This window comes from Ammospiza caudacuta, chromosome 10, assembly GCF_027887145.1.
Source record: "Ammospiza caudacuta isolate bAmmCau1 chromosome 10, bAmmCau1.pri, whole genome shotgun sequence".
NCBI lineage: Eukaryota > Metazoa > Chordata > Aves > Passeriformes > Passerellidae > Ammospiza > Ammospiza caudacuta.
In genome coordinates, this window is record NC_080602.1 from 18,208,529 (window position 1) to 18,232,236 (window position 23,708).

At 43.2% G+C, this 23,708-nt stretch overlaps 4 protein-coding genes across 8 annotated transcripts; 2 read left to right on the forward strand and 2 right to left on the reverse strand.

Annotated features, from left to right (window-relative positions):
* Positions 1–2,466: 2,466 nt before the first annotated feature.
* On the forward strand, positions 2,467–8,926 carry BLOC1S6 (biogenesis of lysosomal organelles complex 1 subunit 6). Of its 2 annotated transcripts, XR_009275122.1 has the most exons (6): positions 2,467–2,679; positions 3,404–3,548; positions 4,114–4,201; positions 4,804–4,890; positions 5,645–7,917; positions 8,372–8,926. XR_009275122.1 is itself a non-coding variant. In XM_058811559.1 (5 exons), the coding sequence occupies exons 1-5, from the start codon at positions 2,622–2,624 to the stop codon at positions 5,762–5,764; spliced, it is 498 nt and encodes a 165-aa protein (XP_058667542.1). In that variant the 5' UTR covers positions 2,467–2,621; the 3' UTR covers positions 5,765–8,108. The 2 variants fall into 2 exon arrangements, 1 of the variants encoding a protein (XP_058667542.1); XM_058811559.1 differs by lacking the exon at positions 8,372–8,926 and having other exon boundaries at positions 5,645–8,108.
* Positions 8,927–9,273: 347 nt separating this feature from the next.
* SQOR (sulfide quinone oxidoreductase) lies at positions 9,274–18,739 on the forward strand. 4 transcript variants are annotated; one of them, XM_058811279.1, is made up of 10 exons: positions 9,274–9,324; positions 10,897–11,142; positions 11,473–11,643; positions 12,123–12,176; positions 13,725–13,919; positions 14,799–15,008; positions 15,465–15,648; positions 16,482–16,549; positions 17,383–17,561; positions 17,762–18,730. In XM_058811279.1, exons 2-10 carry the CDS (start codon positions 10,915–10,917, stop codon positions 17,817–17,819), a joined length of 1,347 nt encoding a protein of 448 aa, XP_058667262.1. In that variant the 5' UTR covers positions 9,274–9,324; positions 10,897–10,914; the 3' UTR covers positions 17,820–18,730. The 4 variants fall into 4 exon arrangements, with proteins under 4 accessions (XP_058667262.1, XP_058667261.1, XP_058667264.1 ...); XM_058811278.1 differs by lacking the exon at positions 9,274–9,324 and adding an exon at positions 9,544–9,596 and having other exon boundaries at positions 17,762–18,729; XM_058811280.1 differs by lacking the exon at positions 9,274–9,324 and adding an exon at positions 10,072–10,092.
* LOC131561831 (nicotinamide riboside kinase 2-like) lies at positions 18,483–21,424 on the reverse strand. Its single transcript, XM_058811282.1, has 8 exons — positions 21,168–21,424; positions 20,931–21,021; positions 20,509–20,554; positions 20,183–20,369; positions 19,874–19,945; positions 19,061–19,167; positions 18,771–18,862; positions 18,483–18,663 (listed from the first exon to the last, which is right to left on the reverse strand). Exons 1-8 carry the CDS (start codon positions 21,191–21,193, stop codon positions 18,658–18,660), a joined length of 627 nt encoding a protein of 208 aa, XP_058667265.1. The 5' UTR covers positions 21,194–21,424; the 3' UTR covers positions 18,483–18,657.
* A 162-nt stretch (positions 21,425–21,586) lies between these two features.
* On the reverse strand, positions 21,587–21,928 carry LOC131561716 (collagen alpha-1(I) chain-like). Its single transcript, XM_058811087.1, has one exon. The coding sequence runs from the start codon at positions 21,926–21,928 to the stop codon at positions 21,587–21,589; it is 342 nt and encodes a 113-aa protein (XP_058667070.1).
* Positions 21,929–23,708: the final 1,780 nt, after the last annotated feature.

Sequence of the window (23,708 nt, forward strand, 5' to 3'; positions counted from 1 at the left end):
TATGACAAGGAGGGGACAGCGAACAGTGTGGGAGTCAGAACAAGCAGCCAAGGATGGGAACCAGTTAAGCCAGCCTTGCTGCCCAGGAAAGTGCTCCCAGCTGTGTTCCAGTTCACCCATTTTGGATGTTTCTGTTCTCTCTGCGTGATTTAACTCACTCTGTGTTTCAAGAGTTTCACCACTTGTACCAGCACAAAGTGAGTGAAGGACACACAGGCATGAGCAGCCAGGAGGCACCGAAAGAACTGCATTTAAAACTGTCTTAAAATGTTGGGCTTTACACTGGAGCTTTGCCACACCTACAGGAACAGAAAGTTCCAGCACTGAGGAAGGATATTTAGCTGGGGGGCTGACACAGTAAACCAGGGCACCAAGGTTTGCCAGCTCACCTTTTACTGAATAACTAAGACCAGATGTGTTATCAAGTCAAGAACCAGCTCATGCATTGGAAAGATGAGCCTCTGTTCTCTGAACAGAACTGTTTGTACCAGCTACACTCAATTTCTTCATTGTAACAGCCAAGGCTCCACTCTTTCTATAGTCGCATTTACTTAATGAGGACAGAGAGTCTCTGAGAGGTTATCTATTAATGTGAAGTATTTCCTTTTCATGTTGTCATCCCTGAAGTCCCGTGGCACCTCCAATGCTGATGGTTTAAAACATCCCATTTGCTATACAGTTCAAGCAAACTTAACTCCATTTTCACTCACACTTCTAGGCTGGGGTACGGTTACAATAGATATAACTGCTTAAATCAGTTGCAAGCAATAAAATCCAAAATGCCTATGTGACAGTGTTCATAAATGGTTTCTGAACACAGTTGCTACAGCATAAAATGAAACACAGTTATGTGGTGCTAACAGTATTACAAACATAGGCACTTGGGAAATAGTTACTGTGAAACAGAGGACATTTTGCAGAAGAAAAGGAACAAGAAAAGTTTTCTATCGTTCTCTTTTTTGGAACATTTGGGTTAACAAACAGTTAAATTTTAATTTGTCTAGAAAACCAGATAGCAGTTTTCTATTCCAATCCTTAGTCTATTTCTGCAAGACGTGGGAAGGCCTGGAACAGGCAAAGCAGGAGCACAAATCTGAAACTCCCACATCTCAAGTGAGACTATTTCAGAGTCATTATCTCACTTGTTCTTACTAGAAATTCCATCTGGAAACTGCAAAGTCTTTCCCAGTGAAACTTTTAACAAAAGTTGTGGGTTTTCCCCCTTACCAAAAGAAACTTTAAGTAAAATGGCTAACCAGTTGGAATTAAAAATTTGAGTCTCTTTGAGTTAGTTAACAACTTCCTCTTGTTGCTCCTTTAAAAAATCAGAAAAATGGGTCTTTAATCTGATGATGGAATAGTGACATAATTGTGAGCAAAAGTTAATTAGAATATGCATAAGAAGAAAAATGCAAATTAATTTGCAACAATCTTGCTGTTAGAAACGTTAGTTTTAAGGTTGACAGATCACCTCAAAAGCCCCTTTTTTGCCTCAATCTGTTTCTGAAAATCATTAGGGGGACTGCCTGAATTGAATTTAATCTTTAAGGTTTGGGTATATATTAAAATACAGCATTAAAATTTTTTTTCTGAGTGGTCCTTCAGTTTTTCTATAGTTGCACCTGCATTTCCTGAAAAGACCTTTATAGGTAAAAGAGGAAAAAACCCTTAAATCCTACCATACAAAACTGATTTTCATTAAAGAATATATATATATACTTGCAAGCTGGTCAGGGCAGGGTGCTGATAACACCAAGGTGGCAGTTTGATCCCCGTATGGGCCACTCACTTAAGAGCCAAGCCTAATGATCCCTCTGGGCCCCTTCCAACTCAGAACATCCTAAGATTCTGCATGAAGTGATTCTGCTCTTGCACACTGTTGGGGGGATGCAGAGACAGACACATACACAAAAGCTACAAGTACTATAAAGTCTTTTCACGGTTTCTGGCGAATGCAAATCTATAAAATACAAGAGCAAGGATGTCCCTAGGGAAGGGCACCGGCGGTGACAGTAGGTGTTTCCTATGCGGCAGCAGCTCCCTGGGCCGCGCTGTGCTGCTCCCGCCGGGCAGCCGCTGTCCCGGGCAGGCCGGGCCGGGGCCATCGCACCCCGCTCGCTCACGGCCCGGCACCACGGCGGGGTCTCCGCGGGGCCGGAACCCGCGCACGGCGAGGCTCGGCCCCGGCCCCGGCCCCAGCGGCTGCTCCCGGGGCCAGGCGGCTCCCGACCGCTCCGGGCGAGTCAGGCACCCCGGGGAGCGGCGTCAAGGAGCGCCCGGCACCGCCACTGACACCGCGCGAGCGGGCGGGCGCGGCCCCGCTGCCCGGCGCGGCCCCGCTGCCCGGCGCGGCCCCGCTGCCCGGCGCGGCCCCGCTGCCCGGCGCGGCCCCGCTGCCCGGCGCCATCGTCACTCCGCGTCACTTCCGTGCCCGGCGCGGCCCAGGCCCGGAGCGCGGCGGCGGCGGCGGCTCTATGGTGCGGCGGCGGCGGAGCGCGGGCCGGGGGGCGCCGGGCCGGCCCGCTCGGTGAGGGCAGCCGGACCCGCCTGCCGCGGGCTCGGGCGGCCCTGCCCGGCCGTGCCCTGCTCTGCCCTGCCTGAGGGCGCCGGGAGCGGCAGCGATGAGCGTGGCGGAGGGGAAGGAGGCGGCGGCCGCGGGTGACCCCGGGCGCTCGCTGGGTACGTGAGGGGAGCCCGGGCCGGGCGGGACGCGGGGAGAGCCGGGGAGAGGCGGGAGCCGCCGCCGGGCCCGGTCAGAGCGGAGCGCCCGCCGGGAGGCTCCCCCACAGCCGAGGTTACGGGCGGGCTCGCTCCCAGGGCAGGGGCTGCCTCCCGCAGCGATCTCCCCCGTCCGGGACCTGTGAAGGGTTTTATCTTCCACCAGAGGACAAAAAATAATTGTAGCGTGCCCCTACAAAACTTCCAGGATGTGAAGTTCAGTTCTTGGAGTTCAGCGTGGACTCTTCGTGTTTGGAGTGACAGGCGAAGACCTTTCATAGCCTGGCTTTCAGATTTTGAAAGCAAAGGTTGGGGGCTGTTAATGTTTAGGTACTCTTGATACATAGTTAGAACACTGATGTTACCCATTTTTTTCTTCAGTAGACTGGAATACTCAATTTTTTTTTAAAGATATATATGTAACAGTTATATTTCCCTCTTTCTATTCTGCTGCTGTGCACATAAAAGGGTTTACCAGGAAGCCTGTGATACAGGACTAAGAACAAGGAAGGAATAAAGAAGAGGAGGAAGACGAAAGTCAAGTTTAGTTGAAAAAGTGCGGAGAACTTTAATGTGATTTAATGCATTTCATTTTTTGAAAAGTAAAATATAGTTGCTCTAGGTGAAGCTTGAAGTGTGTGCTGACCTGTCACACTACACTCAGCCTTGCTGTTCTTTGGTGTAGGTCCCGGTGATGCGTCTCCAGATGAAGGAGTTGTAGAAGATCTGCCTTTAATAGATGAGAAGGCTGTGGAGCAGCTGACTCAAGGATTGATTTCCCACTATCTGCCTGATCTTCAGCGATCAAAATCAGCACTGCAGGAACTTACGTAAGCAGATTTTTGGAACCAGCTTCATACTTGGTTTGCTGCTCTTTTCAATATAATGTGCCAGCTCCCTTTAACTGGAGGTTAGTTTATCTGCATTTCTGTATCCTGACTCGAGCAGTCTGAATAATGCAGATCTGTGGGAGTAGCAGGGGGTGTGTAAGCTGCAGTGCAGCCTGTGAGCACTATGGCTGAAGAATGTGTAACACTAGAAGAGTAAAATCCCCTAAGCCAGGCAGAACAGAAGACCTAGATTTCTTAAATGATTATTCACTTCTGTAGTGGAAAAGTGTGCTAAAAGCTGGATTGATTTTGGTAGGAGACATGCAGTTTGTATTCAGGGAAGCTTGTAGTGAGATATATTATTTATTGTTCAGTCTCTAAACCATATTGCAAAACACTGGAAAAATACAAGTAGGGAGCTAAACAGATAAGAGTTCTTTGTACACTGATGTGCTGTTGGGAAGTGTGTATTGATACTGTTTTGGTTAAAAGTCTGTTTAAAGGGCTGGTTGAAAAGCAGATGTGGTGCTGTACTTTGGGTTTATGCATCTGTTTTTTGTTTTAGACAGAACCAAGTGGTACTGCTAGAAACATTAGAACAAGAAATTTCAAAATTCAAAGAGTGTAACTCCATCGTTGATATCAATGCTTTGGTAAGTATCACTAATGCCCTTTAAATTCTAGATTAGCATAGATCTTCTTGCTGAAGCATTCCTAGCAACTTGTGTCTTTTCCTTTTTCTTAATGACCTACAGAAGGAAAACCAGCTCAGATATTAGGGACAAACTGCTGGAGAGGGTGGGAAGCAGCATGTTTCCCTTAAATAGGAAGGGCAGTGGGAAGAGTGCAGGCTCAGGCAGGCAGCATTGGTGGCACTGGCTGTTCATAGCCAGCAGCCAAAGCAAATGTACACATTTTTTCAGTAGGATTGAGATTCCACCATGGGCTCTGTGCACCTCTCCAGACTAGCAGGAATGGTGCATGAAACACTCCTGTATGGTGCATAAAATTGTAATATTTTTGTTCTTTTTCATGAATCTTAACTCAGTAGATTACTATGTGCAAGTGTTGAGATGTAGTAGTTTTCTCTATTAATATATGTGATATGTAAATTTTATATATAAACTTGAACATGTTTGTTCCATTATCAAACTGTTCTGGTAATCACTGTTTTTGATTGCTATTTTACTGTGTAGCTTTAGAAAACAGCTGTTCTAACTTGACAGTCAATGCTTTAACAGTTATGGTTTTTAAGTTTTCAGAAGCTAAACACTATCACAACAAGTTAGTGAATATTAGAAATGAAATGATGATGCTGCATGAGAAGACATCAAAGTTAAAAGTAAGTGGGATAAATATTTTCACTTTCCAATACAGATACTTATGTATTATTGACTTCTAACTTTTATTTTGGATGCATGCCGAAAATTCTGATTAAAATATAATTTTATCTTAAAATTATGTTTTCAGTAGCTCCAAGCCATGTATGTTTTTAACCTTTCACTTGCTCCTAATGGTGCTCAAGCATCTTACACATCTGAACTACTCTTTCAGTGTAATCTTCATGTTTAGGTGGTGTAAGAATCATGCCTTGTTTTGTTGCTTTAGTCCACTCCATTCCAAGCAGTTCTCTTTGGTGTTTCAGTTTCATTTCAATGAAAACTAGATTGTCACCAATGTAAGAATTTCTCCTTTTGTTTAATGTACCATGAACAGTGGCATAAGTTCACTGGTTTCATGCTGTGTAGACAGCCTGGTTACATTCTGGCAAGATTAGTCAGTGTGTTCAACAAGAGAATTTTTTCTTGGAGGCAGTAAATTGCATGGTAAGAACCTTGTCAGGTATACCCAAAGGGTGACTTTTAGTGAGACTGAAGGGGCTCCAGTTTGTGTTTTCCCAGTGTGGATCACAAACTTCCCATTTCTGAACAGTAAGCTGAAAGTGGGAGGGATGAAGCAAAAAGGAACAGTTTATGCTACATTCAGTCATAAGGAGGGTGTGTTGGAGAGAGGCACAATGGGAGGGATTTTGTTTGTTGCTTCAAATTAAATATATCTGTAAAACTTACAGTTATTTTCTTGTCTTTTCTGTTTAGAAAAGGGCCCTTAAGCTGCAACAAAAGAGGCAGAAGGAAGAGTTGGAACGGGAGCAGCAACGTGAAAAGGAACTTGAAAGAGAGAAACAGTTAACAGCAAAACCTGCAAAGAGGACCTGAAAACAGAGCATGCAACAACTTGACTTGTCTGAATTAATGATTTCTACATTCACTGGAATTAAGGCAGAGTTTGCTTAAATTGGGCTACAGCTGTTGCTAGCAACAGTCTACTCTCTGGTATTATAAATTCCAGAATGGTAATAATAGAGTCGGTAACATTCACATTTTTTAATTTCAGCCATTCAAGTTGCCTTCTTTTGTAATGCTATGCAGTTTGATATTACAATGTAAGTTAATTTTTATATATATGTATATAGGAGAACTAGGCATCACAGTTTTAAGTATTTATCCATTTTAGTTGTCGTCTGTTCTTTTGGTGTTCAGAATTCTGAGAGATTTGATGGCTGGCACATGTTTTTCAGACAAAATGCAGAGAACTTTTTAAAGTTCAGTTGTCACACCAGACTTTAGCAGCTGCATTTTCACTGAAACTGCTTTGTTTCATGCAGTTGGGATCTGTCTTTGATCATAAATACTGATTTCTTGTGCAGCCTCAGTTTGATTCATCTCTAAAGAACTGAAGAAAATAGCAGTGTATTTTCTTAAAAGTTCACTTCATTGCAGAAATCTTTTTTTTTTCTTTTTTTTTTGTCATCAAGTAACTTAAGAACAGCTTTAAGGTAACTTCTGAATAAGTTCCTAAGTTCCCAGCTGAAATGATTGGCAGGGGAGAAGCAGAACACTAAAGATTGTCATAATTGATGTGTGCACTATGCAAAGATTTATGAATTTGTGCTTTCACAAACATTTAAGTCAAACCAGGAAACTTTTGCTTCTCTAATGGTTTATTAGGAAGACTTTTGTGGTCTAAGCATATTTTTGTGGGATTAGAAGTTGTAATTTCTTTATCTTGTGTGACAAAATAAAACATAAACAAAACTAAACTTTTCCACTTCATGTGAAATTCAGCCACTTGTGGGAAAACTACTGCATTTAGTGTTTTTTTCTTAACAAATGAATCATTTGCACTTCAGGGCTATCCAAGAGATTTTTTTAAGAGTCCTCACCCAGAATGATGATTATATTAGTGTCTATTGATGAGAAATTTGGAATGGAGGTTGATACCCATTTCTCTGAATGTAATTGCAGCACTTGGTGTGGACTGCCATTCAAATGAATGTACAAATTGTCTAGACTAGTGAAAGAGCTTTAAATTATTTGTTCCTACAGGCTAACAAACTAGTTATTTTATAACTGTGTCTCTTTTCCAGTATATCTGTGTTTCTTCTTAAGTAATAATGTAAATGATGTGTTTTGAAGTGAGATAAAAGGTAAGCTATGTAAAGTTTTCCTTAAAATATGTATAGGAATGTCTTACAGGGGCACAGTCCATTTTGTTTTCCTTCTGTTTTAGGTGACTCACACAGTGTGCACCTGCCTGGACTTTCTGTACTATCATTTTCTGAACTCCTAATTTCCTGTTCTTAATATCTGTTATCTTCTTCTGTGAAAGACATACTCTAAGTACCCAGGCATCATGCAAGGTAAACTGGGTTAATGTTTTGGGACAAGGAGAACAAACTGAAATGCTTTTAGTGAAGCAGTATTAGATTAAAACTTTCCCCAGGTATTTTTCCCTGAAGTTGACTCATGGCTGTTAATTGCCAGTGGATTGTTGGCCTCTGCTGTGGTTTGTATGTATTTCTAAGAGAAATGTAAAGAATTTCCACAGTCCATTTTTTGGAGCAGAATGTACATAACTAAATGTTGTCTAAGTATTTTATTTTGTAATGTAATTTCACAATCAAATTCTGGGAATTAAAATCGTTCTCATTAAACTATAACATGAAACTGGATGCCTCAGTATCCAAATCAGGATTGAATTCCTTTGATATTTCTTGATTTGTGTGCCCTCATAGAATCCAGTTTACTATATCAAGTCATATTCTCTCTCTCTGTCAAGAACTGTGTGGTTTTTTCCAAAGAACTGTGGTTTTTGTGGGATTTTGTTTTCTTTTGTTTCAAAAAAAATCATTAATTAAAACTAGAGAATTCTAAGAAATTCATAGAAATTTATACTTTTGAAATTTGGTACATTTCAGCATTTGGGATAATTTCCAGTCAAAGGAGTAAAAGCTGACAGTGGTGCTTACTTGAGGAATCACATGCATGTACATAAAAATGAGATTGATTAATTTTCCCATAAAAGCATGGTAAGATCTGGGTTTTCTGTGAATAAGGACCTAATTTTATTAAATGACATTTCTGTAGTAAAGGGGGAAATTAGTAAAAATGTATAGGATGAAGTTTGTTCCATTTACATAACTTCTATTAATGTGTTCTTAAATTACTTCAGTGAAAACTATAATTCATTATAGTTTGTTCTATAGTTTGTTCTACATCTATAGGATGTTCTACCAAATACTCTTGTAAGTCTTAATGCATAAAAGTAAATGCTGCATTGGATGAAATTAACAATACTGACGTATAAAAATATGTGCTTGCATCATCATGCACAGCCTGAGTGAGCAGTTCTGTTGCTGTGTACACTTAGTCATGCTTGATTTTATAAAAAGTTCCTTATGGAGTAGATAAATGTGGTAGTCTAGGGTTAGGGTTAGGCAGTGTGTGCCCATCCCTCACAGCAGCTCCCACCCTCTCATCCAGCCTGGACTTTGGAAAGGTTGAGGCAGTGCTTGTTCCCTACGGCTGCTGGAGGCCTCTGTGCTGCAGGTGAGGAGTTTCATCGTGTTTGCTTTGTGAGTTTCTGAATTATGGAATTCATCTGAGTAATTTTTTTAATTAAAACTGCAGTCTGTGGGGAAATATGCATGGGAGCTTAAAGAAAATACTGCAATGTTTAAAGGCAGTCTTAAAAATACATGTTTAAAAAAACAGGCCAACAATTTTCTCATGAACAGAGATGAGGATGAACCTCTTAGAACAAAAAATGTGGAAAAAAGGCTGCACTGTGATTATACAAAGGCAGCTGGAAACAGGAAGCTGAGAAACTCATAAAAATTATAAAATGGGCAGTTTGGATGTTTTAAAGGATAGAACTATAAACCCTGGGGCTTTTTTCTCTTTAGAGAAGTCTCTGTATTAACAAAAGGTCTGATCTTTATGACACCCTTTAAAAAGTACTGATTTGTGTCTTCTTTCAGTACATTTTCTGTCCAGTGAAACCCAGGAACTCTGGGTGTTAGCAGCTTTGAAAAGAGAGCCTATCACTGGGGGATGCACTCCATCAGAGCTCATTTATTATTAATTCTTGATCTGATCTAGTGTTTTGGTGTTATTTTACTAAGCTTAATAATTTTGCTGGTTCTCTATGTCTATGGAAAAGGGCTCCTAGATTATAGTTTAGGGCTGGCGCTCTCAGGTAAGAGAAAGAGATATTGAAGTATCGTTGCTCCCTCCATGAAAGTTCAGCTATTGCAGTATCCGTGCTCCCCCCATGGCCGGTACTGTATTAGCGGTGATTCTGCTGTCGGTAACGGCGATGTGAGTGACCCGTCCCGTGCCGTGCCGTGTGTGTCCGGGTGGGACTGCGCTGCTGCCTGGGACGGAGGCCAATGCCGAATGCACGGCTGGGTTACCGGGGATTGGCAGGGGGCCAGGTAAGGACTGGAGTTTCAAACTTTGGGAAGCACGGGTTTGGAGCTGCGGGTGCCACCGGTACCTGGCCCGAGCGGAACGCCCGGCTCAGCCGCTCGCGGGGGTTCCGCGACCACCACCGGCTGCGCCACCCGGCCCGGCCCGGCCCTGCCCTTCCCGGCCGGACGGCGGCCTTTGCCCGCGGCTGGGCAGCACCCGGAGCCCCGAGCTCCGCCCCGCCGCTCCCGGCACCGGCGCCGATCGCACACAAGGAGCGCGCTCGGCGCAAGGAGCGGTGAGTGCGGAGCGGGGAGCGGGCCCGGGGCGTCCGGGCTGCCGTGACGGACCGCGGGTGGCGGCTTGGGCCGAGCCGGGAGGCGGCGGGGGCCGTGCCGGTGGGCAGCCTGCGGGGGCCGTGCCGGTGGGCAGCCTGCGGGGAGCCTGCGGGCCGCAGCGGCCTCGCCTAGCGCGGAGCGGGTCGTGCCCCGGCCCCAGGGTCAGCGCCCTGCTCCCCCGCCGGGCCGGGTGCCCCCGCCTCGGGGCCGCGGAGCAGCAGCGGCCGCTGTGACCGCGGCTGAGGGCTCGCAGGTCTGGAGCCGGCCGGGAGCTGCCCCCGAGCTCGCACACGTGCATGGGTGGAGGGCTTCCACTGCTGATCTGGGCTATCTGCTAAAGAATAGTTGCAATGATCTGTACTTCTTGTCAGTAGGACTTGTCTAACTTTATTTGTTCCAACTTCCTTCAATAAACTGGTCCGATAAAGTGGGCAGTCTTGAGAAGCTTAGCATACGGTAGGTGCCCTGGAGAGGAAGAAATTGCAGTTGTACTGAGCAAGAACTCTGCAGGAACTGCCGTGCTTGGGTGACGTGTTTGTTTAGGCTCTAGTTGAGATACTGAGGTACTGAGCTCTCCTGCTCAGCCTTAACTATGATTTCTTTAAAGTGCCTTTTCTTCATTATTAAACAGGCTTATTCTAAAAACATGCAAATAGCCTTAGAGTGAAAGGGAAAAGAGATCTATAAACGTGCACATTTTAAATAGCTGCCTGCGCAGATGATAAACAGCCTTCTTAAATTAAACTAACTTCCCGTGGATTTGGGTGTTTTGTTCTGAATGGGGAGGGGATGAGAAGAAAATATTTGCATCATGTTTTGCATCTGCAAAACAAAATTAGTAAAATTTGTTTTACAGTGGATGTCTCTGAGATTTTTTCCCTCTGTGTCCTAAATTGTAACTATAAGGATTTAATAACGGGGCATATATTATAAAGAATTCATGATACACAGACATGAGGGATGTCAAGATAGCACATGAAGGTGCAGAATGAGTTGCTGAACTACATCTAGTGTAGTGGAGAATTTTTGAAGCTGACATTGGCAGATTTTCTTGAAAATATTTTAGGTTTCAGGTGTAATTTTGAAATTCCAGTCTGTAAGTAACATAAATGAGTAAATAAATGAAAAAGCTGTAATTCTTGCCTGATGACTTGAAGAATTTATTATTATAATTTTTGCCTTGAAAACTAACCCAGGCATTTAAATAGATACAAATTCTGTCTCCTGTAATTGTTACTGGTGCCTTTCCTTATCTCCTAGCTTCTCACTTAATGAAAGATGTCAGCAGTTGGAGCAGTGTTTTCCTGCTCCTGTCTCCGTTCTGGTTTGTGGCTGCTGAAACCAGGAATGCAGCAGATGAGCTCCTTACACACAGCAGCCAGGTGTGCTGTCAGGGATTATTATGAAGTTCTTGTGTTGGGCGGAGGCGCTGGTGGCATCTCCATGAGTGCTCGCATGAAGAGGAGAGTGGGGGCAGAAAATGTGGCTGTTGTTGAGCCAAGTAAGGTGAGTGTCCCTCTGCTCTGAAGCACTGTAAAGAATAAGCATTTTACATGTGACCAGATGGGTCTGATTCTCATCCCTCTCCAGCCCTACAAGTTTTTAACTCTGGAAAGTAAGCCAACTAACCATCTTTCAAAAGATTACATATTACACTTTCTTTTTTGTGAGATTGGTGCATCCCTGCAGCTTTGGAATGGAAAAATCTTGGTTGTTTATACAGCTTCTTTTGTTAAGAATAGTACAATGCTCAGAGCACATTGCTCCCATTTGGAGTGATGTGCCTTTAAGTCCCTTTAAACAGTTTTGAAATGTCCGTTTGAACTTTTGTTTCAGACTCATTACTATCAGCCCCTGTGGACCCTGGTTGGTGGTGGTGCAAAGCAGCTGGCAGCTTCTGCACGTCCCACAGAAAGTCTGATTCCTTCAGGTGTTGAGTGGATCAAATCTCAAGTTACAGCATTGAATCCAGATAAGAACTATGTCTGCCTGGAGAATGACATCAAGGTAATAATGAAAAAAAAAAAAGTTTTTTATTTTATGTCATGAGTTCTGTCCCTTCCCTGCAGATTCCCTTAGAACTGCCTATTGAGCAAGGCCTCCAGCATCTAGGAGGCTGGGAAATTCCAATTAGTCTTATATACTTGATCCTAATATCTTTTTCTAATAAAAACTGTGGTAGATAACTAGGTTAGAATAACATCAACTTAAAATACTATTATCATAAGCCTTTGCCCTGTTTATGGTGAATTGAAGAGAGAGAATATTTTTGCTCCAGATACCTGGGTCTGTGTATAACAGAGGCTGTGTGGGTAACTCATAATGCAGTTAGCATTTTAACTAGAATTTTTAGAGCCTAATTTATGCTACTGATGCTCCCTGTACCTCTTTCCTTGTGACTCTGTTGCTGTCAGGTAACTGAAATTTACTTTGATGTAATGCTTTGCTTTCTTTGTCTAAAATTCTTTTTATTCCTTACACAACAGGTATCTTACAAGTATCTGATAATTGCTCTTGGAATTAGTCTGCATTATGAAAAGGTATTTGTTTTACAGAATCATATATTTACTAATTTTAATAGCATCATGTACATTCATAAAAGTAAATGGCTTTTCAGAACTGTTTATACTGCAAGGTATTGAATGCTATGAGTTAGAGCTAGAAGGCAGACTAATGTCTTTACTCCTTCCACAGATCCCTGTGTAATAATCCAAATTACTCTTGGGAAAGCCTTTCATGATAACTTTGTTGCATCTCTGTAGCAATATCAGCAGATGGGGCAGTAAGCTAAATCCAGAGCTTTAAGGCAGCTGTAATAATGAGATAATAAGGTGTACTGACTGGAATCTGAGGCATCTCTGATGTACACAGAATGAGGAAAACAGAGCAGTCAGTACAATCTGACCTGCAAAATTAATTTGAGCTACCCTCACCTTTCTTAAAGGATGCACTTCAGAAGGAGCCAGCTAACAGGCTTGTGTTTAAATAGGCCCTGGGGCCCTTCCCTTTGAAATGTTTCCTGTACACTGCACACAGTGACACTCTGAGAAAAATGTTGGTGCAAGAATGACCACAGTGATATGTAGGAGGAGGAAAACACAAAGGCAAGATGTCTGAGCAATTTGACTCTTGTGGTTTTACCCTGACCTGAATATGATGTAGTACCTGACAATATATTTAAGTATCTGTTTGAAAAGCTTTCAAGATATATGTCAAGCAAGAGCTGGTGTCAGTTAGCTACAGTCACAAATAAGCTCTGGTGATTAGGTCAGTGGAATGAGGAGTTGCAGCATGTTCAGTGACCCTCCTCTCAGTCTTTATATCCATTGCTTCAGTACAAGCTGATAAAAATAAATTCAGTGTTCGCTAGTAGAAGCCATTAACACAGTTAATCACACTCTGTAATGCAAACTCATAGTAACTTTAAAACAAAAGTGGACACTTGAAAAAGGGAGATGGTTTCTCTTCATCAGCAGTGTATTCTGGTGCAGACTGGAACATCCCAAACACATGGCAGTGCATGTAACATGACTTCATATTCTCACCGAATTTCTGCAATCCATTATGTTGAAATGGATACCACTTCCTTTCTCACAATCACATGCTCAGGTCACGGTAGGAGTATTAGGGAAATAATTACTGGATGGAGATTGGTTAAAACAAAATCCTAGGCAAATACCGGTATCTGCAACTGACTACAGAAAAGTTTTATTCACCTTATACATTTTCATAAGGCTTTTTTTTAACATTATTTTTACTTGTGATGATGGGGCAGTGACTTTATATATTCTTACTCTGAATTTCAGTCAACAAAAACTTGGGACTGGGTCTGCACTGAAGACTTAGGCTCAGATGTTGCAGACCAATTTCACTAAATGTACATCTACAAAATCATATACTAAATTCTAAAGGAAATAACTGTTTTATTGCTAGGCCTATTTTTAAAAATACCAAGTAGCAAGTAAGTATGGACTTTCCTATTGATAGAAACTTCTTATGTAGTTATTTCTCAGTCTGTATTTAATACTTGTCAATGATGACAAAACTTTTGCCATCTGTACTTGAAACCTTGATTTCTCTTTTCCTAGATCAAAGGCTTGCCTGAAGGTTTTAAACACCCTAAAATAGGTTCCAATTATTCAGTCCAGACAGTAGAGAAAACATGGAGAGCTTTACAAGATTTTAAAGAAGGAAATGCTATCTTCACTTTTCCAAATACTCCAGTGAAGTGTGCAGGGGCTCCTCAGAAGATTATGTATTTAGCAGATGCATACTTGAGAAAAGTAAGTCTTTTACCCTCTCTGCCAGTGCTTTTCCTCACAGTTGGAAGGAAGGCTTGTTCTAAGGGTTTCATATTATCTTTAAAACAAATATAAAAGACATGAGGGTGCTGTGACTCAGGATTATTGAAGTGACTGAGTTGGTTTTTCATTTTTAATATGTAAGGAATGCAGGTAAATGGATTGTACATAAATATTTAGCAAATATTTAATACCAGAGAAACTTGTAGAATTCAGAAATTCAGTTCAGAATTTCATACTGAAAAAATGGCTTGCCCTGCATCTGGTGAGCAGCAGATACAACTGTTCTCAGCCTAATTTATTACTATAAATGTTGCACCAAAAGAATGCTGGCTAGTATTACATCACTCTTGTTACTTTAAGTACTTCATACCTGTTGCCATTTGTCTACTAGTCTGAAAAATGGTTATGCTTGCTCCTTGGGGTGCATTGTCTCAGCATCAGGAGGAGTCTTAGCCAGGCTGTTAAAGCAAGCTTAGTGGAAGCAAAAGACAACTTCAGCTTCATATGTGTTTAAGTTTCATGAGCTACCTGGCTGGGTGAGTACCTGAATTATGCACAGAAGTGAAGATTTTTGAAAGCTTTTTAACACTAAACTGCTTCAAGAATTTAACCTGCATACAGCAGTTCCTCAGTGCTTTGCAGCCACCTCTTCTCACGAGTTGTTTGTGTGAGGTATCTTCAGTACCTCATGCTGAAAGAGTCTACCTTCCAACATGCTGTGAAATATTAATTAAACATTCATTAATAATTGAACTGCATGAATAGTTCTATCAGCTCTTTAGTAGTGCAGCACAGTTCTTTTGTCTGTTCTTGTCACAGTTTCTTAATAGAAAAGGCTAATTGGATCTCCTCCTGCAGACAGGAAAACGTTCCAAAGCAAACATCATATTCAACACCTCACTTGGTGTGATTTTTGGTGTTAAGAAATATGCTGATGCATTGCTTGAAATAATAAAGGACAAGAACATTGTTGTTAACTACAAGCGCAACCTCATCGAAGTTCGAGCAGACAAGCAAGAAGCTGTGTTTGAAAAGTTGGACATACCTGGAGAGACTGAAATTTTTCAGGTCAGGAGCTTTCAGACCCTTCATTTGGTTCTGTTTCTTTTCCTTGTGTACTGCAAAGTAACTTTTACATTGTTAGAATACAGTCTGCCTTATTGTGCATTGCTCTTCCCCCTGAGAGTACTATCTATAACTTTAGCAGAATATTAAAAATTTTGAAACCAAGGTGGAGAGAAGAAAAAATGTCTCATAAATAATGCCTGGAGTCCTGTATGCCATGGGAATGTATCAGGTGTGTATGGAGGAAGGCAAATTGCTTCCAAATGGAGTTGCTTGATAAGGTTCATGTTCATTAAAGGATGCACTTGAAATTTGAGGGCAGATTTTCATTCTATATACTTGTGTTTAAAAATCCAAAACAAACACAAACCCAAGAAACCCTCTCTCCACACTCTATCGCCTTATACCAATAGGTAGTTTGTTCTGATGAACTAACCATTGTCTTTTCTTTCTGTTCAGTATGAAATGCTTCATGTCACACCCCCAATGGGGCCACCTGCTGTACTCATTGACAGTCCTGTCTCTGATGCAAGTGGCTGGGTGGATGTGGATAAGGAGACTCTACAACATAAAAAATATCCTAATGTCTTTGGTATTGGAGACTGCACCAACCTTCCAACATCAAAAACTGCTGCAGCTGTAGGTAAAGTGGCATGTGTATGTTTGTGTGTGTAGGTGACCAGAGTGGAGTCAGTAAGCTTTTTGTTTAGTTTGCTGTTCCTGAGGTCATGACTTCAATTTTGAGCTTTCCAAAAGACCAGAGGCTCCTGGGCCAACTAGCTACCTACAGACCATGTTGATGCCACTAACCCAACAATTCTGTTGTTCCAGATGCCTCACAGATTAGCTAATTCTACTTTTTGTGTTCATAGAATGTCACATAATGAATGACATGTTCTTGTATTACATCATCATTCAGTAATGAACCATTCTGCTTTATCTTAGCTCCTCATGCATGTGCCACCTAACTGATAAGTCACTATCAAAAAGTCACATGTTCTGGCCTTGTAGCCACAGGTTCCACAATTAAAACACTTTAAGTGTATGGTCTCACAACTGATAAAATGCAAATAAGAGCAGAAAAAACCCCAGGCTATACAGTCTGTTATTGATGTAATGAAAGGGTAGGGTACTTAACTCCAGTAAATGGGTCTACAGTTACAGCACTCAAAACGAAACACAACTTCAGTGTGCCAGAATGTCAGTATTTGATAAGACTGAGCAAGTATAATTTATCATAGCAGAATGGGCATAGGCTAAAAATATCAGCTCAAGTTTCATTAAGCTTTAACATGTTCGAAACAGTGAGGCCAAAGCATTAGTCCTTTTTTTTTTTTATCTGGGACAGTAAATTTACATTTAATTTCAATTGCAACTGAATTGTCCAACAAAATGCCTGGCTAATACTGCTTGCTTTAGTAATGACAATTGTTGGCTGAAATAGTCTTAGTACATTTCTATTTCTTTCTTATTTAGCTGCACAGTCTGGAGTCCTTGATAAAACCATTTCTCTGGTAATGAAGAACAAGTTGCCAGTTAAAAAGGTACTTACAGTTCTTGTCTTAGGGAGAAATTCTCTTGAATGTTTTCTCCCTTATGCAGGAAGTCTTGCACGCAGCTGAGTGTGTGAACCAGAAGGCAGGAAAGGCTTTGCCTCTGCAGTTGTGCTAAATGGTTACTTGCTGCATGTCAGAGTAGTAATGGAATTGCACAGTACATACTGCCATTGAAAGTATTACCTCCTTGAAGCCCTGACTTCTGACTTGAGAGAAGGTTAGAGGCTGATTAGTCAGCGTTTTCATCAGTGCCAGTGATTTACTTACACTGTTGAGGTAATACCTGCTCCAGAAAAACTCTTGCAAACTTGTTTCTCCTGCATAGGATATGATCTTCTAAGGAGGTAAACTGAAGCTTCTGTACGACAGCTGTTAAACCTAAATTATGTTCAAATTTGTCCTTGAACCTTTACTTTTATTTTACACATGGCTTCCTTGGGGGCACTAACCTGAATATCCTGCAATTCTCCGGAAGTTCTCACTGCAGTTCCCGTTGCCTTGTTGAAGCAAACACCAGCTCTCACCCAGATCTGCTGGTCACCAGTTCCACTGGTTACACTGACCAGCCATTAATGACATTATGCCCTGTTTTGTTCTAGGTTAGGTCTAATTTAAGCAATGTTAAGCAAATTAAAAAGTAAATTTGAAAGAGTGGCTTAATATTACAGGTAATAAACCAGAACTGGCTTAGCAGCTTTCCAGTTTTGCTGATATTTACACTGGAAATGCTGAAACCTCCTAGAAAGTTATTTTGAAATGTGAATGTTAGCCATGGCCTTTAGGCTTTGGTCAGAATGAGCAGTGGGTTTATTTCATTGCAGTATGATGGATACACATCCTGCCCACTAGTGACAGCCTACAACAAGGTGATTCTGGCAGAGTTTGATTACAATGGTCAGCCTTTGGAGACCTTTCCCATTGATCAGAGTAAGGAGAGAAGAACCATGTACCACATGAAAGCTGATATGATGCCTCTGCTCTATTGGAATGCACTACTTAAGTAAGTATTGAAAAAAACCCAATCAGGTATAGACACCTGTCCTGGTTTAGTTCCTTGCTGAAATACAAGCAAAGTACATCCTCAGCTGTGATCAGAGCAACACTCTAATGCTCATCTCTTCACAGTACAGTATCTTATAAGAAAAAACCCTTTCCCCAGGCCCTACTTTGATAGTATGTGAAAGAACTTTCTGTTTCCAGGGGATACTGGGGAGGACCAGCTCCTGTCAGGAAGATGATGCATCTGAGCTTGAAGTAACTGCTGCTTCTCAGCATTGGTCAAAACCTTCCAAAGAAGTGGACTGGTTTCACATGGGATCAGTACATATCTTCCCTCTTGGAATACCTGGCAGACATTTTTTTTATATCAAGCTTAGGTCAATAATTTACTTTTCCTCCTACTATAGATGAAAGCCTCTTTAGTGCTCTTTTCATGCTCTTTTATGTCAACTGAGGCCTTAAACTACTTCTGTATTTGCACAGGAATCTGACCTTGCCTTACCTTACAGATTACTACAGGAATTGCTACAACAATAAATACTTTCAAAGCTATTCTGCATGCAAAATTTTCTTCCTGAACCTAAAACTGATTTGTCTGCATCCAAAATCAATGCATGCACTGGATTTAACAGTTATTCAGTGCTAGTAAAATGGCCTGAAAGCCTCCAGTTCTCTTATTTTTGAAGAACATAAATCCTAATCTCTAAGCGTACCTGCTACGTAATTCTTAGAGGAATGCATGCTGAGTTTTGAAAGCAAAATAGTCAAAGCAGTGTGTGTATATAGATACACACACTCTCCTAGGATAGCTGAACCACTTCACATCAGTTCCACTATAATGTTTTAACCTGTGACACTAAGAACATCATGAAGAGTCACCTGAGAATGCCTACTAGACTGAAGCACAATTTAGGATCACAGACAAGGGGGAAGTGCTTTTTAATTGTGGCCATACAGAACTCAGTTTTCAAGGGAAAGGTTGAACAAAGTTGAATTTGGGAGTTGAGTCTTCACAGAAGCTGGAACTTTAGAGGCAGTCAGGTAGACAGCGTGGAGCAAACAGGAATTATCTTCACTCACCAAGAATCAGCAGCAGCTTATTTCTAAACAGAAAAATAGATGTGAACATATTTTGAGTTGCAGCTTCATACTTTCCAAAACAGGTTTTAAAAAGTTTGCCTTTGATTTGCAACATAACCTGGACATATACCTGGGTGTTAAGCAGTTCCTCAATCTTATTCTGGATCTGTCCATACACATCATTAAACAGCTCCTCCTTGGATTTTGTCCCATTCAAATGCACTTAAAGGAAGTAAAATAAGAGAACTATAATAATGTCTCTGTAAGCTTGCCAGATCCTCACTTAAAAAGCATGCACCTAGCTGGTATCAGAGAAATATACTCCCTCCACCTGCCTCACCTCCTCTCATGCATTTAACCAGGATGTAATGCACAGGTTTGAAAAGCAATCTCATAAAGTGCTTTTGTCATTAGACTTACCCACATCAACTCCAAGTTCTTCCATTATCTTCCTGTGCTTGATGTACATAGGCCAAACGTGGCCATCAAACAATCCAGGTGGATCCGGTACAGTGTAATTCCTTGAACTGTAAGGAATTGTAACAATTAAGGCATTGTTACTCACAAGTACTCCAATAACAATTCAGGGAAATGACAGATCCTTCATTGGGCATCTCTAAACATTTGCCTGAGCCCATTGACTCCAGTTTGGTTTCTGAGCTTATCAGAAGTTCGTAGTTAGCAAGAGCTGCAAGCATCAACTTACGCAACTAAACTGAAATTTGATGTGCAGGGCCAAAGTGATTAAAATGCAAAAAGAGTTCCCAAGACAGACTGATCTAAATATTGATCCATAAACTCTTAAAAGCTTTAGCAGAGCTTTGGGTAAATTAGCTGTCTTATTCCTCTTGAAATATAATTCAAGTTTTCATTTGCAGTAAGAACAGTGTGTGTGTGCAACAACACAGCCAAATGTAAAACCTCAGATAGTTTGAGACCTGGGAACTGTGTAACTGGAAAACCAGCATGAGAGAAAGCTTAGTGGAAGGTGTGTGCAGAAACTGAGTGTTACATGCATGACACAACAGCTTGGTGGGAAGTCAGAGGTCAGTTTGGTGAAGGAAGCTACAGTATTCTAACTCAGCAGCTATATTTGCCTCTATCCCATCTCATCTAAAAGCTTCAGAAAAACAAAGTCTTGAATGGCTAATACAAAAGTCTAAATTTTAAACTCTTTGAAAAAATTACTTGAATGAGTTAGATGGTATTGGGCTAGAAATCAGGCAAACTTACCTTCTTCTCCTTTTACACTCTTCATATGGAATGGAAAGAAAGTACCGATGGTGGAACACATCAATCAGTGGCCTGAAAGAGACACCTACTTGATTACACCTCAACTAATTAGTAGCAAGACCCAGAAAAGTAAAACTTTATCTATTTCCTGTACTTAGAGCCACCTTTAGACTTGTGACTCCTAAACTTGGCAGTAGTCAATGCCAGCTACTAACTCTGGGTTTAGAAATGTCTTTTCATTCCCTTGGAGGTTTGCCCATTACATAAAATAATGTAAAAATCAAAATGTATGACGGCACAATTGATTACCTGTAGGTGTAAAGTAGGAAGCCTTCAACAATAAGAATGTGGACTGTTTCATCTCCTCCCTCCTTATCTTCCAAGATCTGGGCATCCAGTGTGTTATTGATCCCATGAGAACGTTCAAATTTGACTGGGTTTTTAATCCAAGCATTTATGGTACTCATCATAGCTTCCATATCTAATGCACTAATCACTAAGACAAAAGAGACAACTCTCATTAAGCAGCAATTCAATATCATCTAGTGATAGAATCAGTACAAAGCAGTGCACATAAAGAATCAATATACTCTAAGATTTTGAGTTATGCTTTGCAAACACTAACAAAGGCTTACCATCATACTGTTTAAACCCATCTTCAACTTCGATCTCATCTTGGGGCTGAAACAGTAACAAGAAAAAAAAAAACAAACCTGCATGGTCAGGACAGCTACTGAGAAGTTCAATACCCGTTTCAAAGCAAAATTCAAGATCCAAACCCTGAAGCTTTCAAGGGGAATCTTAACCCTCCACCAGGTTCCTTTGCATGCAGATAAAAGGAGCGGTACGATAAAGCCGCGTGCTGCTCTATCTTCCCACGGACACGAGCGCGGAAGCCGTGGGGTCCCGCTCGGCGCAGCCTTATCCGGCCCCGCCGGGAGCGCAGAGCCGCGGGCAGGGCGGCGCAGGGCGGGCAGCGCGCCAGCAGCGCGGGCGGAAGCGCAGGGGGTCACCCCGCGCCCTGCCGCGGCCTGCAGGGGCCGGCGGCCCCGCTCACCTTGAAGAAGTCATCCTGGTGCACCACGCTGCAGTTGGGCAGGGCCCGCATCAGCCGGCGGGTCAGCGTGGTCTTGCCGCCGTTGGTGACCCTGCGGCGAGAGCGCGGCCGTCGGGAAGCGCCACGTGCGGCCGGTCCACCCCCCACCCCCACTGCGGCACCGGGAGGGGCCGGGACGAGAGACCCGCGCCCGTCCCGCGGCCCGAGCCGCCGTCCCCGCCCGGTCCCGGCTCTCACCCGCCGATGCCGATGATGATGTTCATGGCGCGTCCGGCGGCCGCCCGGCCCGACTCCTACTGCCTGTTTCTGAGGGGCGGGGGGGGGACCCGGTGTCTCCGGTACCGGCCGTCTAGGTGCCTGAGCCGGGACCCGGGCAGAGGGAAGGAAGGGGCCGGAGAAAGAGGAGAAGGTGGAGAGGGGAGAAGCCAAACGTCAACTGCTGGGCAGCGCCATGGTCGCTCAGAGCAGCAGCAGGGCCGGTCCGCGCCGCGCCGCGCGCTCCGCAAAGGGGGGCGGTGCCCGCGCGCGCGCGCCATGCCTTCGCGCTCCGCCGCGCCCATTGGGCGGCCGCCTCCGCCGCGCAGCCAATAGAAAGCGGCGTGACGCGAACGGCTCGCGGCGATTGGCTGGGGCGCGCTCACTCACGTCCGGCCGCGTTAAAGCGCGACCGCTCGGGGGCGCTCGACGGCCTCGCGCCGGGGAAGGGCGGAGGCGGGACCGGTGGGGGCGCGGCGCCCCCTGCTGGCTCCGGGCCGCGCGCTCCCCTCCCGTGAGGGCGGAGTTGCGGCAATGCCGGGTGCTCGGGCCGCCGGCGGCTGGGCCGGGCCCCGCTCCGGACACCGGCCCGGTTCTGCGGTGAGGAGCGGGGCCGCGCTGGGGCCGAGAGCGGCCGTGGCTCCGCGTGAGGGCGCGCGAGGCTCCTGAGGGAGCGGCGGGGCGGGAAGGCCGCGAGCGCGGGGGGCGCCCCCTGCCGCTGTCCCGGGCAGCCCCGCCAGCATCGCTGGGTCAAGGTCACGGCGCGTCCTCGGGCCCGGCCGCGGCCTCGGGAGGCTCGGGGAACACCGACGGCGAAAGCCACACCGAGGGATTCTGTCCTGCAGCCCTCTCTAAATGGCGGCAATTCCTGCTGCTCTCATAGGCTTTTCTTTGGCCGTCGTGTTTGCTCCTCTGCTGTGCCTGGGGAACTCTGCCTTTTCTTGTTAAGGCTTTTTTTCCTTCTGTAAAGGAGGGAAATTTATGATCATAGTTTTTTTTAGTAACAGTGAATTTCATAATTTACAAGCCACTTAATCCGTTCAACATGTTTACACTATTGGCGGTCGATGTGTTGCCAACCATTTGCTTGTTTTTCTTTATTTTTACTGGTTTTTCTGGTAAAACTGCAAGCAAACCTTAGTTGATTTCTCTTGCAGTTGTTTTAACTTCCAAATAGAGCACATACTTTGGTCTCTTGGCATTTCTTCTTATTTTAAGGACAACAGACACTTAGTTGAAAATAAATTTTTATTTTTAAGATTAAGGTAATTTAGCTCATTTTCATTTTTAAACAGAGGGACTGCCTTTGTGGTTTGGGAGGTTTTATGTGTGAGGAGGTTTTTTGGTGTTTCTTTATTTTTGGTTGGTCGGTTAGGTTTTGAAGAATTATTTTTTAAATATATGTCTACTTAGCTTTGGAAAGAAGGGTGTCCTCAGAGAGTACATCCCAATTTCTTAGGTTAAAAATCCTACACAGGTAGGATTCTAAAATCCTACATAGGTAAAATCTTATTCTCAGCTTTCTGCAAAGCTCCAGGAAGGTAGACCAGTATATAAATTAATGATACATAGTGGCATTATTATTATATAGTTTGAGGAATGCATCCCTGTAATCTGTATTTTACATACACTGGTAAAATCAGAATGCTATTTACAGGCAGCTAAGTTCACTCTACAGCATCTTTTAGCTGTTTTGGCCCCAAGGTTCTTCCAAATTCTTAATAATTGTTTTGTACTCTTCACCTTTTTACCAAGCAAGATGCACTCTCCAAGCTTCATTCTCAAAACTCATACAAGTTTTGCTGTCTTTTGCCACTCCTTGTCATTCAAATATGTAAACATACAACAGTTTGAGGCTTTTAACATGATGTTGATGTCAAGTGAGCAAAGGAGGGATAATGAACAAATTAGAAGCCTGGTGGTTTTAGAAAGGCACTTAGGCTGAAATACACTGCTCCTTGCATGAACTCGGTACTGACAGAGCTGGAATGAAGTGGGCCCAGCAGTAATCCCAGTTTAACACTGATTTAGGGCAGGGGGATGGCAGCCTGAGACAATATTCACTAACTGTACCCTCATTGTCCTGCACTAACAGCTCGAGGCAAGGATTTTGCATGATCTGACCTTGAGTCTGAAGGACAGTTGGGAAGAATAAATATGTTTAGTGATGTTATTTATCAACATTACCATGTGTCTCCCCTGTCAGGTTTTGGTTCGATTCGGGCCAATATTTTCTGTTGATATTTTACAAGTAAAATACAGCAAGACTTTGAATACTTTTTAATACACAGCAGTGGTAGAAGAAGTTGATTGTTACACTCAGGGAGGTTTATCGCAGCATTCCCAAAGCTCTGGGGCACTTTAAGTCCTGGGCTCCGGCAGGGCTGTGCATCCTGCCAGCACATCCAGGGCCGTGTCTGCGCGTGCTAGCCATTCCCAGGCCCTTTGTCTCCTGGCCTGGATGATACTGCTGCCATGGTGAAAAACAGAGGGAAAGAACAACAGGATATTGTCCCGTTCTGT